Below are 13,372 nucleotides of genomic sequence, written 5' to 3' on the forward strand. Positions count from 1 at the left end.
GCACTTCTAGCTACCCTGTCATATCGTCTCGTTCTATCGCAAAGAATCGCAATTTGATGAGATCCAGAGAAAAACAGAAATGGGTAGCTGGAACTGTGCCCCACTGTACATTGATACAATTTCATAGTGAGTGAAAACCCTTTGCTTGTATTAGTATCGGTCTTGTTAGTTGTCCCAAATAAAAAAAAAGTCGTCGTTCGTCGTCGTCGTTTCAGCCGAAAGACGTCCACTGCTGGACAAAGGTCTCCCCCAAGGATTTCCACAAAGACCGGTCCTGCGCCGCTTGCATCCAGGCACCTCCCGCAACCTTCACCAGATCGTCGGTCCACCTAGTGGGAGGCCTGCCCACGCTACGTCTTCCAGCTCGTGGACGCCACTCAAGAACTTTCCTGCCCCAGCGGCCATCAGCTCTTCGAGCTATGTGCCCCGCCCACTGCCACTTGATTTTAGCGATTCTGCGAGCTATGTCAGTCACTCTGGTTCTCCTACGGATCTCCTCATTTCTGATTCGATCACGCAAGGAAAAAAAAGTAAATGAGACATATTCACCTGGAGTCGTTATACTCGTGCCAGTCGCCGGTGTACGGATGCTTGCAGTACGCTGTGTAGTGGCCGGAGTATGTGGTTCCTGTCACCAAATAGCTAATCAGTATTGCGTCTTATGTCGTTGGGATAGGTATCATTTTGCAATGACAAAAATGTAGTTTCAGTAGACAAATTGACAGTGAAGTATGTTGCACCTTGTTATAGGCAAGTGGGTACAAAGTTGGTGGATGGGTACACAAGTTCACACATGGAGGTTAAGTAGATATCTATTTGGAGTGACATTTTATTAACCATAGTTCATAACCTTCATCCGATCGCTCCAGACAACGATGTTCGCAGACGCGTCTTGTTATGACGTCACTAAGAAAAGCGCCTTACAACACAAGCGTGTGGGTGGGTACACAAGTTGGGTGGGTGGGTACACAAGCGGGTGGGTGGGTACACAAGCTGGCCAGTAGGTACACAAGTTGGGTGCGTGGGTACACAAGTTGGGTGGGTGGATACACAAGCGGGTGCGTTGTACCTGAGTGGTTGCTGACGGCGTAGAGATTGTACACATTGTACCTGAGTGGTTGGGTACACAAGTTGGGTGGGTAAACAGTTGGGTGGATGGGTACACATGTTGGGTGGGTGGATACACAAGCGGGTGCGTTGTACCTGAGTGGTTGCTGACGGCGTAGAGATTGTACACATTGTACCTGAGTGGTTGGGTACACAAGCGGGTGTTTTGTACCTGAGTAGTTGCTAACGGCGCACGGGATGTAGATGGGTACACAAGGTGGGTGAGTAGGTACACAAGTTGGGTGGGTGGGTACAGAGTTGGGCGCGCTGTACCTGAGTGGTTGCTGACGGCGTAGAGGTTGTACACATTGTACCTGAGTGGTTGGGTACACAGGGTGGCCGAGTGGGTACACAAGCGGGTAGGTGGGTACACAAGTTAGGTGCGTGGGTACACAGTTGGGTACGCTGTACCTGAGTGGTTGCTGACGGCGTAGGGGTTGTACACATTGTACCTGAGTGGTTGGGTACACAAGTTAGGTGGGTGGGTACACAGTCGGGTGCACTGTACCTGAGTGGTTGCTGACGGCGTAGAGGTTGTAGACGGGCTGCGCGCGCACGGCGGCGTAGGGCGCCATGTCCAGGCCGGTCAGCGGGAACTCCACGAGGACGTTCAGTTTGCCGCGGAAGCGCTCGGTTGGGGAGAACCTGGAAGAATAAAATACAGTCATTGCTTATCCAGTCAGCGCCAAATCCTACTAATACATATTTTATTATAAATGCGAAAGTTTGGATGTCTGGATGTTTGTTACTCTTTCACGCATAAACTACTGAACGGATATTGTTGAAACTTTACAGTATTATTGTTTTTAACCCAGATTAACATATAGGCTATACATTTTTTATAACGATATGTGACTAACTAAATTTCAATAAATAAATAAGACGTGGGTAAAAAGCGCCATCTATCGTCATTGGTTAAAATCTACAGCGCTGGGCAAAAAAATTTGACGTTCGTAAATTATTCATGCGCGGGAAGCCGTGAATCGAAGGTCCACGCGTAAGAAGTCGCGGGCGGCCGCTAGTACTCAAATAGTTCATGACAACCAAAGTAGGTAAAAAGATCGCAACACGTCTTTGTAGAGCGTGGTTTAGACTAGAAATTTTGTAGAAAACTACCGCAAGCTGTTTACTACTATGTATGTAAATAGCTGTGGCAAAGTCAACTTCTGCAAGTTTTATTTCTATTCTAAACCTCGCTTTACAATTGGAATAAGGTTGGGTTGTCAAATTTTTGGTCACTTTGGGTGTCACGAACTATATGTAATATGTACATCTTAGGGCAGATTCTAACATGAAGAATCTATCAATTAATTCAACCCAAGAATGTTGGGGCTTTCGATTCGATGATAGTTGAGAGCTATGATATTTATCCCCATCCCGTATCCATCCTACGTATGGCCAATGGCCATATCATGGCCCACCCTGAAAAATCCTACTAATATTATGAACTAGCTTTTGCCCGCGGCTTCACCCGCGCGAAATTTAATTTGTCACAGATCGTCGTAAATTACAGCCTATATGTTATTCTGGGTTATAAACAATAATACTGTAAAGTTTCATCAAAATCCATTCAGTAGTTTTTGCGTGAAAGAGTAACAAACATCCAGACATCCACACAAACTTTCGGATTTATAATATTAGTAGGAAGTAGGATGCGAGTTTGTATGGATGTTTGTTACTCTTTCACGTAAAAAGTACTTAACGGATTTTGATGAAACTTCACAGTATAATTGTTTATAACCCAAAATAACATATAGGGCTCTGTGACGAACTAAAATTCACGTGGGTGAAGCCGCGGGCAGAAGCTAGTAACCCATAGATACGCCAATGATTGTCAGTTTTTTGTATGTATACATCGTGAGTGTCCAGCTAAGTCTACAATAACTCTATGAACCTCACCGTTTCAGATGCAGCACGAGAACTTGCGGAAACTTGTGCACGGTGAACCACTTCAGGCACTTGCGACGCACGCCGCACTTCGAGCACGTCTGTGGACAACGAACAACAGGTCAAAGTCAAAGTCAAAATTTCTTTATTTGTATAGACTATTATAGCCTGACCAGGAACATAAAAACCCTGGAATAGAGGCGCGTCAATTGCATTTGANTTCCGTAAGAACCATCCTTGGACTTCCACAAACATTTAAAAAAAAGAATTATCGAAATCGGTTCAGCCGTTCACACGTGATGCCGTGACAACGCGAAACGGGTTTCATTTTTATATATATAGATATAGATAAATATATTCTATTCTATTCTATTCTATTCTGAAGGTGGTCTTATTAATACTAGACCACAGAGGCGGTTCGTTCGTTCGTTTCAGCCAAATGACGTCCACTGCTGGACAAAGGCCTTCCCCAAGGTTTTCCAAAATGAACGGTCCTGCGCTGCCCGCACCCAGGCTCTTCTCGCGACCTTTACCAGATCGTCGGTCCACCTAGTAGGAGGCCTGCCCACGCTACGTCTTCCAGCCCGTGGTCGCCACTCGAGAACTTTCCTGCCCCAACGGCCATCGTCTCTACGAGTTATGTGCCCCGCCCACTGCCACTTGGTTTTAGCAATTCTGCGAGCTATGTCGGTCACTTTGGTTCTCCTGCGGATCTCCTCATTTCTGATTCGATCACGCAGGGAAACTCGGAGCATAGCCCAATCCATCGCCCTTTGGGTGACCTTGAGCCTTCTTATGAAACCCACAGTCCACGTCTCAGAGCACAGAGTCAAGTCTAGATATTAGCACGTCACTACCTTGTTTAACATACCACGCAATCTTGTATACCCATTCTTATAAGATACCTACACTATTTCTATTTATTTATATTAACCGGCAGACAGTGGTGACTGACTGAGTTTGTTGCTGCGCTTCTTCTCAGCACTTGCCAAATGTTGGTCTCGAAGCGCTGGTAGGGTAAAAAGATTATGAGACATGTAGAGGCTCCTTAAGAGCAAAATGACGATTTGTAAGAACTATTTATTAGTCTAAACATATAAAGAAATTTTGACTTTTGACTTTTTGACTTTTGAGAGGCGGTTATTAGACCAAAAAGGTGGTGATGATGATGATGATGATGATGAAGAGTCCTTATTACTGACCGGCTTCTCGTCGCCGTCCAGCTCCTCTTCGCGTGTGAAATGCTGAAGACACTGCTGCAGCCGCAGCGCGCCCGTGCGCGCCGGGATCGGCAGGCTGTAGACAATACAATATGTTAATACTCGATGCATGTATTTAAAATCATCGATAGAAAGAAAGAAAGAAAGAAATAGACTTTATTGGACACAGTAAGCACAAATTATAATCTATATATATATACAACGTGTCCCAAAATTCAACGATAACTCGGCGCCACAGGGCGGACATAGTCATGGGTACTTTAGGAAAAATAAGAAAAAAAATCTATCTCAATTATTTTTTAAGTTACACAACAAATAATGAAATTCGTCGAAAATTGACACCCCTTATGATATTTTACATTACCACGGCCACAATTTTTCAAGTACTTCTGTTTTTTTGTTTGTATCGGCAACCTAAGTAGTGTTGCTGTCCACCCCAATCCTTAAAACCCCCAGAATCCTTGCAATTTTTACACAAAAGTTAATCAAAATATGATATTTCTTTAAAATTTTAAACGATTTTTACTTTCACTCAACTTTGACTCGTCGTTTTGTAAAAAAAACGTACAAACACTACTGCGGCAAGTTTTTTATAAAGTTGACGCAACTATCCAAGATTCCAAAATGGTATAATACTCTAAGAAAACTAGTCGCAAAAAAGATATGCGTACCATTTTTACAAGCACTTCGCTTGTTAGTTAGTATGGGATAAATCTTGCAACTGAATTTTAAACCAGTTGTTTAGGAGTTCCTTTGGCCAGCTCCTGGCCACCTCTTGACTCATTATCAGGATCCTGGATATCATCTAGCACTAAAGTGCTCGAAAAGACAAATCCAACGAACCCAAACTAGATGCGATTCCGCCGTTTCGTTAAGAAGTTCCTATGGTCACCTCCAGACTCCATCCAGCTCAATGGTACCATAATAATGCATCGTCATCGTACTTACACAATGTAACCAAATTTCAGCTCAATCGGTTGAGGAGAACTGGTCTTAAATTCAGTTGCAAGATTTGTCCCACACTAACTAACAAGCGAAGTGCTTGTAAAAATGGTACGCATATCTTTTTTGCGACTAGTTTTCTTAGAGTATTATACCATTTTGGAATTTTGGATAGTTGCGTCAACTTTATAAAAAACTTGCCGCAGTAGTGTTCATACTTTTTTTTTACAAAACGACGAGTCAAAGTGGAGTGAAAGTAAAAATCGTTCAAAATTTTAAGGAAATATCATATTTTGATTAACTTTTGTGTAAAAACTGCAAGGATTCTGGGGGTTTTAAGAATTGGAGTGGACAGCAGCACTATTTAAGTTGCCGATACAAACAAAAAAACAGAAATATTTAAAAGATAGTGGTCGTGGTAATGTAAAATATCATAAGGGGTGTCAATTTTCGAAGAATTTCATAATTTATTGTGTAACTTAAAAATAATTAAGATAGATTTTTTTTCTTATTTTTCCTAAAGTAGTCATGACTATATCCATCCTGCGGCGCCGGCTTATCCTTGAATTTTGGGACACGTTGTATAAAAGAAAGTCGTGTTAGTTACACCACTTATAACTCAAGAACGGCTAAACCGATTTAGCTGAAAATTGTCAGGGAGGTAGTTTAGAGCCAGGAGAAGGACATAGGATACTTTTTATCCCGTTCGAAGTTAAAAAAAAAGTCTGCTTATTTATTGCCATTAAGGCGGAACAAAGTTCGCCGGGTCTGCTAGTAAACAATAACAACACAAAACGAATATAGAAAATAGTGGGCCAATGTGTCAAGAAACTGGTCTTCCGCGAGAGCCCTTATATGCGATAAGATTTTATAACGGCGCGCATCCTTTGCCCCGCTAGAAAATAACTCAACCAGCGTTTAATTGCGGGTTAAATTGATGCAAGAAAGGGTACACTGTACCCTGTGGTACACTGTACCTAGAGGTGACAACAATCTTCCCACTTCTCGTTCGTGCTACATGTCTTGTCTAACCCACTGGTTTGGTTGCTAATAAAAATATAGTCAATTTGTCCCAGGGGAAAGTTAAACCGTTATTGGGGTACGTATAAAACAATCACAGATCATGAAATGACCGGTTATGATCTGAAAACAGACCCACCACAAAAGGTTTACGCAACAAAAAGTGAAACTGAAAAGAAACACACTTTGATTTCATTTCCTTTTACCCGACTGCGCCAGAAGGAGGGTTATTTACCTAAGATCATAGAAAGAGTCGTCGGTCAGCGAGGCAATTATTGTCAGCATCAAAAATTACTCAACGTTCTGGTTTCATCACAATATGTGTATCCTATGGAACTGACCTGAGATCCCAGAACGGGTCGAAGGTGACGCTGTCATGTCCGCAGTGCGTACAGCGAAGAGTTACTCTTGAGCTGGCCCACGAAAATATCACATTGCCACAGCAATTTGTACTTTATTCCCACGATATAAGACCTAGAATTTTTTTGCTTTTTTTATGCTAGACAAGGCAGGTATTTGACCGCAATCGCACCTGGTGTTAAGTGAGATGCAAGAGATGGTGTAAGAGAGACCTAGAATAGCTTCTCCCTGTATAATTACAATGCGCCAATGTAGCGCGCCGTATATTCTACAAACTGCCACAGCAACATGACCCTTATTTCCATTACCTCAAGTCCCAGAACGGGTCGAAGGTGACGCTGTCATGTCCGCAGTGCGTACAGCGAAGTTACTCTTGAGCTGGCCCACGAAGATCTCACAATGCCACAGCAATTTGTACTTTATTCCCACTGTATAAGACCTAGAATAGCTTCCCCCTGCGTGCGTACAGTGCGCCATTTTTGCGCGTCACACCACCACAAATTCGTCTTTATTTCCATTACCTTAAGTCCCAGAACGGGTCGAAGGTGACGCTGTCATGTCCGCAGTGCGTACAGCGAAGAGTACTCTTGAGCTGGCCCACAAAGATGTCACTGACGCGTGAATCCTCCATTCGAAGATAGCGATTCCACGCTTCTGCTGCTTTGGCTGAGTCGCTGGAAAAGATGAAAAGAAATTTCAGTGTTGGTTGACCAAGATTTAAAACTTTCCATGATTTTTTTAAATATTTTTAATATCTTTTTTGGCATGTGTCGTGTATACTACCACTTGTTTTATAAAACCACACCCTGTATAAACGTCAAAAAGAAAGGTGAAGGAAGTCATAGACGTACCCAGCTTTTGGTCTAAGGGGGGCAAATCAGATTTTTACGTCAGATACTTTGGCTCAAGCAGCTGCCCCTCTTGAACGCACTTGAAGTTATGCGTTACGTCACAAAGTGCTACACTTTTAAGCAGGCCTTGACGTCACGGGCCTCTTCTTTTAAACTTTGGTGCGCTTTATCTCTTTAATCAACCGCCTCTGTAGTCTAGTGGTAAGAGAAGACTACCTGCTTCAGACGCAGAGGTTCCGGGTTCGATTCCCAGTGGGGGCAGAATTTTCTGTTCGGTCTGGTTGGTGGTAGGGCTTGTTCTAAGTCCGCCTGGCTAGCTACCACCATCTTACCTAAGTCTGTCGCCATAACAACAATGTTAACAGCATTGTTGTGTTCCGGCAGTTAGAGGTAAGATAGCCAGTTCCTCCGTGGTTGAGGATTCCGGGTGAAGCTCGCTTCCACCTTCGGCCTGATCGTCACTTACCATCAGGTGAGATACAGGCCAAGAGCTTCCTCGTTGTGGATAAATTTTTTTTTATTTTTATTACTTAAAGTGAAAAATTTAGCAACAAACATTGTGTTCACCTGAGATTGTCGTCGATCTCCGTGAGTATCGGCTTCGGCTTGACGGTGACGCGGTTCACGTCTTCGTGAAGACCTTCCAGAAGGTACCGCAGGAACTCCTGCGAACGCAAGAAAGGTTTTTCAAAGTCAAAGTCAAAGTCAAAATTTCTTTATTTGTTTGGACTAATAAATAGTTCTTACAAATGGTTTATGAAGACGCTGGTTTTTTCTGAGCCATAAATAAACTAGCGGCCTGCGACTTCGTACGCGTGGATCCCGTTTTACCCCCTTCATCTATCTTACGCGGTTTAGATTTTTCATACAAAAGGCTTTTCCCGCTAATTCCCGTTCCCGTGGGAATTTCGGGGATTCCTTTCTTAGTGCACCTCTACGGTACCTAAGCTACGTCCCTTCCAAATTTCAAGTGCCTACGTTTAGCCGTTTAGGCTGTGCGTTGATATGTCAGTCAGTCAGTCAGTCAGTTTTTTCTATCTACAGTATGAAGAGTACTTTCCCTCCAGGTGGCATTACAAAATTCCACCCTGTATAGTTAGAAGATAGATAATCTACATAACTTTCTATTGTTTTTGAACTTTCATGGTCACTAACATTAAAATAGTTATCTATGGAAGGCAATGCGATAGTAAAGAAACTGGGAAAGAGGTTCCATCCACAAGGTGGACCAACGACCTCATAAAGGTAGCTGGAAGGCGCTGGATGCAGGCCGCTACCAACCGGGCGATGTGGAAATCATTAGGGGAGGCCTATGTTTAGAAATTGATATCAATGAAGATGATGATGATCATAGGGGGTGCGACTGCATGAGCGAATTTGCGACACATTTCGGCATGCCTAAGGTTGCCGCGGGATTTCTAGTTATGCCTAAGGACCGTGCTGTCCCGATAATGTGCCTAATCCTAAATTCTTTAGAAATTTCCATCGATGTAAACAAACACTTGTGCACACAATTACACTATAATACTCACGTTTTCTTAATATCATACACATTATTTCACAAGCTCATGAAACCAACTTTATTCTCATGATGAAACAAATATGAAATCTAACATTGAAAACAAAATATTTTAACAAAATATTTGGATGGTGAATATTTGTGCTTCATGTTAAAATGTCAAATCGACATTTGACGTTTAAAGTTAGGTCCTATCTCTGGAAAATCTGTAAGTCATAGACAATATTCATAGATAATAATCTGTAAATTTTATCGATTTTATTTCAAGTATTCAGTTATTTCAATTACCAATTAGGTACTTTGATAATATTAATTTAAAATAAAATATAAACAAGATTATATTCAACAATGTATTTTTTCTTCATTGAATGCAACAACACACTTTGCGAAGAAGTCTTTGAATTCAGCTTTATTATACAGACGAGTGTCACATAAAAAAGGCCTTTCGACCACTTTTCGACTGGTTTACGATTTTATTGTGCACTTTGTCTAGACCCACAGTATAATTTAAATTATATTTCCTAAACAAATAAAAAAGGGAAAATTAAATTTTCTTGGATTAAGAAGATCCTATTTTGACGATCACATTACTGATCTCAATATCAATCAGTTGCAGTCCGTAAATGACATTTACAGAATTGCGATTCACGAGAGATTTTGTCGCATCACTAGTAGATCAACTGACATAGACTAAAAATTCGTCAATGTCAGTTGGCCATATTTGTTTACATTTAGGGAAATTTCTAAAGAACTAAGGTATAGTCCCTAATGTGGTGAACAGTGGTGATGATGATGAAGGTAAAAATTTACCAAGGTTACTAGCTGCATTTTTGGCTATAAACTACAACACACTAAGGTGATAATGATGTCAAATATGGTGATGATGATGATGATGATAATGATCACCTGAGCATCCTGCTGGCTGTAGCCCATGAACCGCGGCGCGAATCTTTGCACTTGCGACTTGAGTGTGGTGGTGTGACTATTAATAATTATGGTGATGATGATGATGATGAAGCTAATGATCACCTGAGCATCCTGCTGACTGTAGCCCATGAACCGCGGCGCGAATCTCTGCAGTCTGCACTTGCGACTTGAGGGTAGTCGTGTTGACTATTAATAATTATGGTGATGATGATGATGATGATCACCTGAGCATCCTGCTGGCTGTAGCCCATGAACCGCGGCGCGAATCTCTGCACTTGCGACTTGAGGGTAGTCGTGTTGACGACGGAGTCGCACTCGCCGGTACGCCACAACTCCTTGATCACGCTGCCGAACGCTGGAACAGACGATTGTATATTCAAAATTGGTTTTATACAACTTTATTAATTTATTTATAACTTGAATAGGAACTTGGAAAGAACCTAGCTCTTNGACAACTTTTGTCGGAAACATTATTCAATGAAAATATTGTCCGAACCCTTAGTATTTCTCTTCGACAAATACTTTAACACATTGTAAACCACTTTTCTTTCACGACTATAAAAAGATTTTAGCAATTTAATTCACAAAATCAATTGCGCACATTTAAAATAAAGTTTGTTTACACTTTGACAGCAATAGACTGACATGCAAGGTGACATGTCAATGAAGTTTTCAGTTACTGTTGCCATTAAAAGAAATTAGTACCATTAGTTTTCCGCAACATGGCGAGGGTTTTTATGTTCCTGGTCAGGCTATAAATAGTTCTTACAAATTGTCAAATATTTTGCTCTTAAGGAGCCTCTACATGTCTCATAATCTTTTTACCCTACCAGCGCTTCGAGACCAACATTTGGCAAGTGCTAAGAAGCGCCGCAACAAACTCAGTCACCACTGTCTGCCGGTTAATATAAATAAATAGAAAAAGCAGTAGTAGGTATATTGGATTCAGGAGCAGTTCACTGAATTTACCATGCATTCTTGTATGGTGTATCTTATAAGAATGGGTATACAAAATTGCGTGATATATTAAACAAGGCAGTAACGTGCTAATATCTAGACTTACAGATTAAGATACTTAAATACTAGTAGAAATGAGGGTTGAAGTCGAGGCAGAATCATAAACGTGAGTATAAACTAGAGCAAGGATGGCGAACCAATGGTACATCATCATCATCATTTCAGCCACAGGACGTCTACTGCTGAACATAGGCCTCCCCCAATTACTTCCACATAGCACGGTTGGTAGCGGCCTGCATCCAGCGCCTTCCTGCTACTGTATCGCGACTGTGCGACGGGCGCCCGCAGTGAGTGTGCGAGCGCGACAGCAACATAATTACGCGCGAGCGATAGGGATGGGTAGCTTGGGGTCATTGGACAAAATTCTACGTGCTCACGGACCAGGCTTTAGCAGTTTACTCCAATGAGGGTTTTCGCGAATGGCGGGACGTGGATGTGGGGTCTGACTGCTGCGTGATTGGTGGATTTTGACATATCTGTCAATGTCATGTCAAAAATAACCAATCATGCAGCATTTGGACCTCGCGTCTACGTATTGCCATCTGGCGGATTTTTCATTCGCGAAAACCCTCATTGCAATGCGGTGTTTTAGATAGGGATTTTTTGGGTGTTCATTTATTAAACGCCTATGGCTACTGACCGGCTTCTCGTCGCCGTCCAGCTCCTCCTCGCGCGTGAAATGCTGAAGACACTGCTGCAGCCGCAGCGCGCCCGTGCGTGCCGGGATCGGCAGGCTGCAGGCAATACAATAAGTATTAATACTATATCTACATTATAAGCGAGTTTCCAAGCTGTTTTAAAAGCGGAGCGGCCACGCAGCGAACTCGCCACGGATGCGCAACATTTGCGCCTCGAGCGAGCGGCGTATGATACAGTGTATCGTTGCGCACACGATGTGTGTTCGTTGCGTGGCCGCTTCACTTTGAAAACGCTTGCAATCCACCAGTGTTGCAGGGCCCTTAGGGTATCCAAAATGGTCTAGCTAGACTCTAGTGCCCACTCCAGAAAATATTAGAAATATGTACATACTTTATCATCGCCTACATAGATACTATTCGTGCTGCTTCATGTAAAATTCCGGGTCTCCCTGGAAAACGACTCAACTCAACCAGAGACTTAAATTGATGCACGAAAGGGTACACTGTACCCTTATGATGCAAATGAAGTGGAAAGTTAAATTGATGCACGAAAGGGTACACTGTACCCTAATGATGCAGATGAAGTGGGAGCGAGAGGTGGGAACACTCTTTCCACTTAAAAGTGCTTTTTTAAAGCCTACTTACAGAAATAAATGAGTTTTATGAGTTTTTTTTTATTTCTCATTCTTGTTGCAACTCATAAGGATCTATATTCTACAAGTCGACCGTCAATAAAACAACCATTTCATTGGCTTAAAATTTGTCCCCGGAAAAAGTTAAGCTGACATTAGGGTACGTTTAAAAATCACAGATCACGAAATGGTCGGTCAAAGTCTGTGAACAGACCCACCACAAAGTTTACACAACGAAAAGTGAAACTGTGTGTGTGTCTGGTTAATACACATTTTCTCCTTTATCGAAAGTCTTAGAAAGTTTTCAGTCAATTTTGAACTATATTTTCAAGATGTAGGGCCCAGGATAGCTTCTACCAATCGTAGAATGCATAGGTACAGTACGCCATTTTTGCGCGCCACATCACTTAAAACCTGCCAAGGCAAACTCAGCCGTATTTCCGTTACCTTAAGTCCCAGAACGAGTCGAAGGTGACGCTGTCATGTCCGCAGTGCGTACAGCGAAGAGTACTCTTGAGCTGGCCCACGAAGATATCACAATGCCACAGCAATTTTCACTTTATTCCCACGGTATAAGACCTAGAATAGCTTCTCCCTGTATATTTACAATGCGCCAATGTTGCGCGCCGTATATTCTACAAACTGCCAGAGCAATATGACCCATATTCCCATTACCTTAAGTCCCAGAACGGGTCGAAGGTGACGCTGTCATCGGTGCGTACAGCGAAGAGTACTCTTGAACTAAAGCCTGGTCCGTGAGCACGTAGAATCCCGTCCAATGACCCCAAGCTACCCATCCTTATCGCTCGCGCGTAATTATATTGCTGTCGCGACTGTGCGACGCGCGCCCGCAGTGAGTGTGCGAGCGCGACAGCAACATAATTACGTGCGAGCGACAAGGATGGGCAGCTTGGGGTCATTGGACGGGATTCTACGTGCTCACGGACCAGGCTTTAGCCCACGAAAATATCACAATACCACAGCAATTTGCACTTTATTCCCACGGTATAAGACCTAGAATAGCTTCTCCCTGTATATTTACAATGCGCCAATGTTGCTCGCCGAATATTCTACATACTGTCACAGCAAATTCGTCTTTATTCCCATTACCTTAAGTCCCAGAACGGGTCGAAGGTGACGCTGTCATCGGTGCGTACAGCGAAGAGTACTCTTGAACTAGCCCACGAAGATATCACAATACCACAGCAATTTGTACTTTATTCCCACGGTATAAGCCCTAGAATAGCTTCCC

The 13,372-nt window shown here is 42.7% G+C and overlaps 1 protein-coding gene across 1 annotated transcript in view; it reads right to left on the reverse strand.

Annotated features, from left to right (window-relative positions):
* Nucleotides 1–549: 549 nt before the first annotated feature.
* Nucleotides 550–13,372, reverse strand: part of LOC114358001 (uncharacterized) — a gene marked incomplete at its 3' end in the record, with an annotated part of 42,353 nt that continues 29,530 nt past the window's right edge. Inside the window, exons 9-17 of the mRNA XM_028311851.1 lie at nt 11,487–11,584; nt 10,058–10,188; nt 9,813–9,980; nt 7,955–8,052; nt 7,058–7,210; nt 4,197–4,290; nt 3,007–3,095; nt 1,616–1,752; nt 550–628 (exon numbers count right to left, since the gene is read on the reverse strand). Of these exons, the coding sequence (XP_028167652.1) occupies nt 550–628; nt 1,616–1,752; nt 3,007–3,095; nt 4,197–4,290; nt 7,058–7,210; nt 7,955–8,052; nt 9,813–9,980; nt 10,058–10,188; nt 11,487–11,584 (1,047 nt within the window). The remainder of the gene's footprint in view (nt 629–1,615; nt 1,753–3,006; nt 3,096–4,196; nt 4,291–7,057; nt 7,211–7,954; nt 8,053–9,812; nt 9,981–10,057; nt 10,189–11,486; nt 11,585–13,372) is intronic.

The sequence above is a fragment of the Ostrinia furnacalis genome, unplaced genomic scaffold (genome assembly GCF_004193835.3).
Source record: "Ostrinia furnacalis isolate ACB-3 unplaced genomic scaffold, ASM419383v2 OfSCF3556, whole genome shotgun sequence".
NCBI lineage: Eukaryota > Metazoa > Arthropoda > Insecta > Lepidoptera > Crambidae > Ostrinia > Ostrinia furnacalis.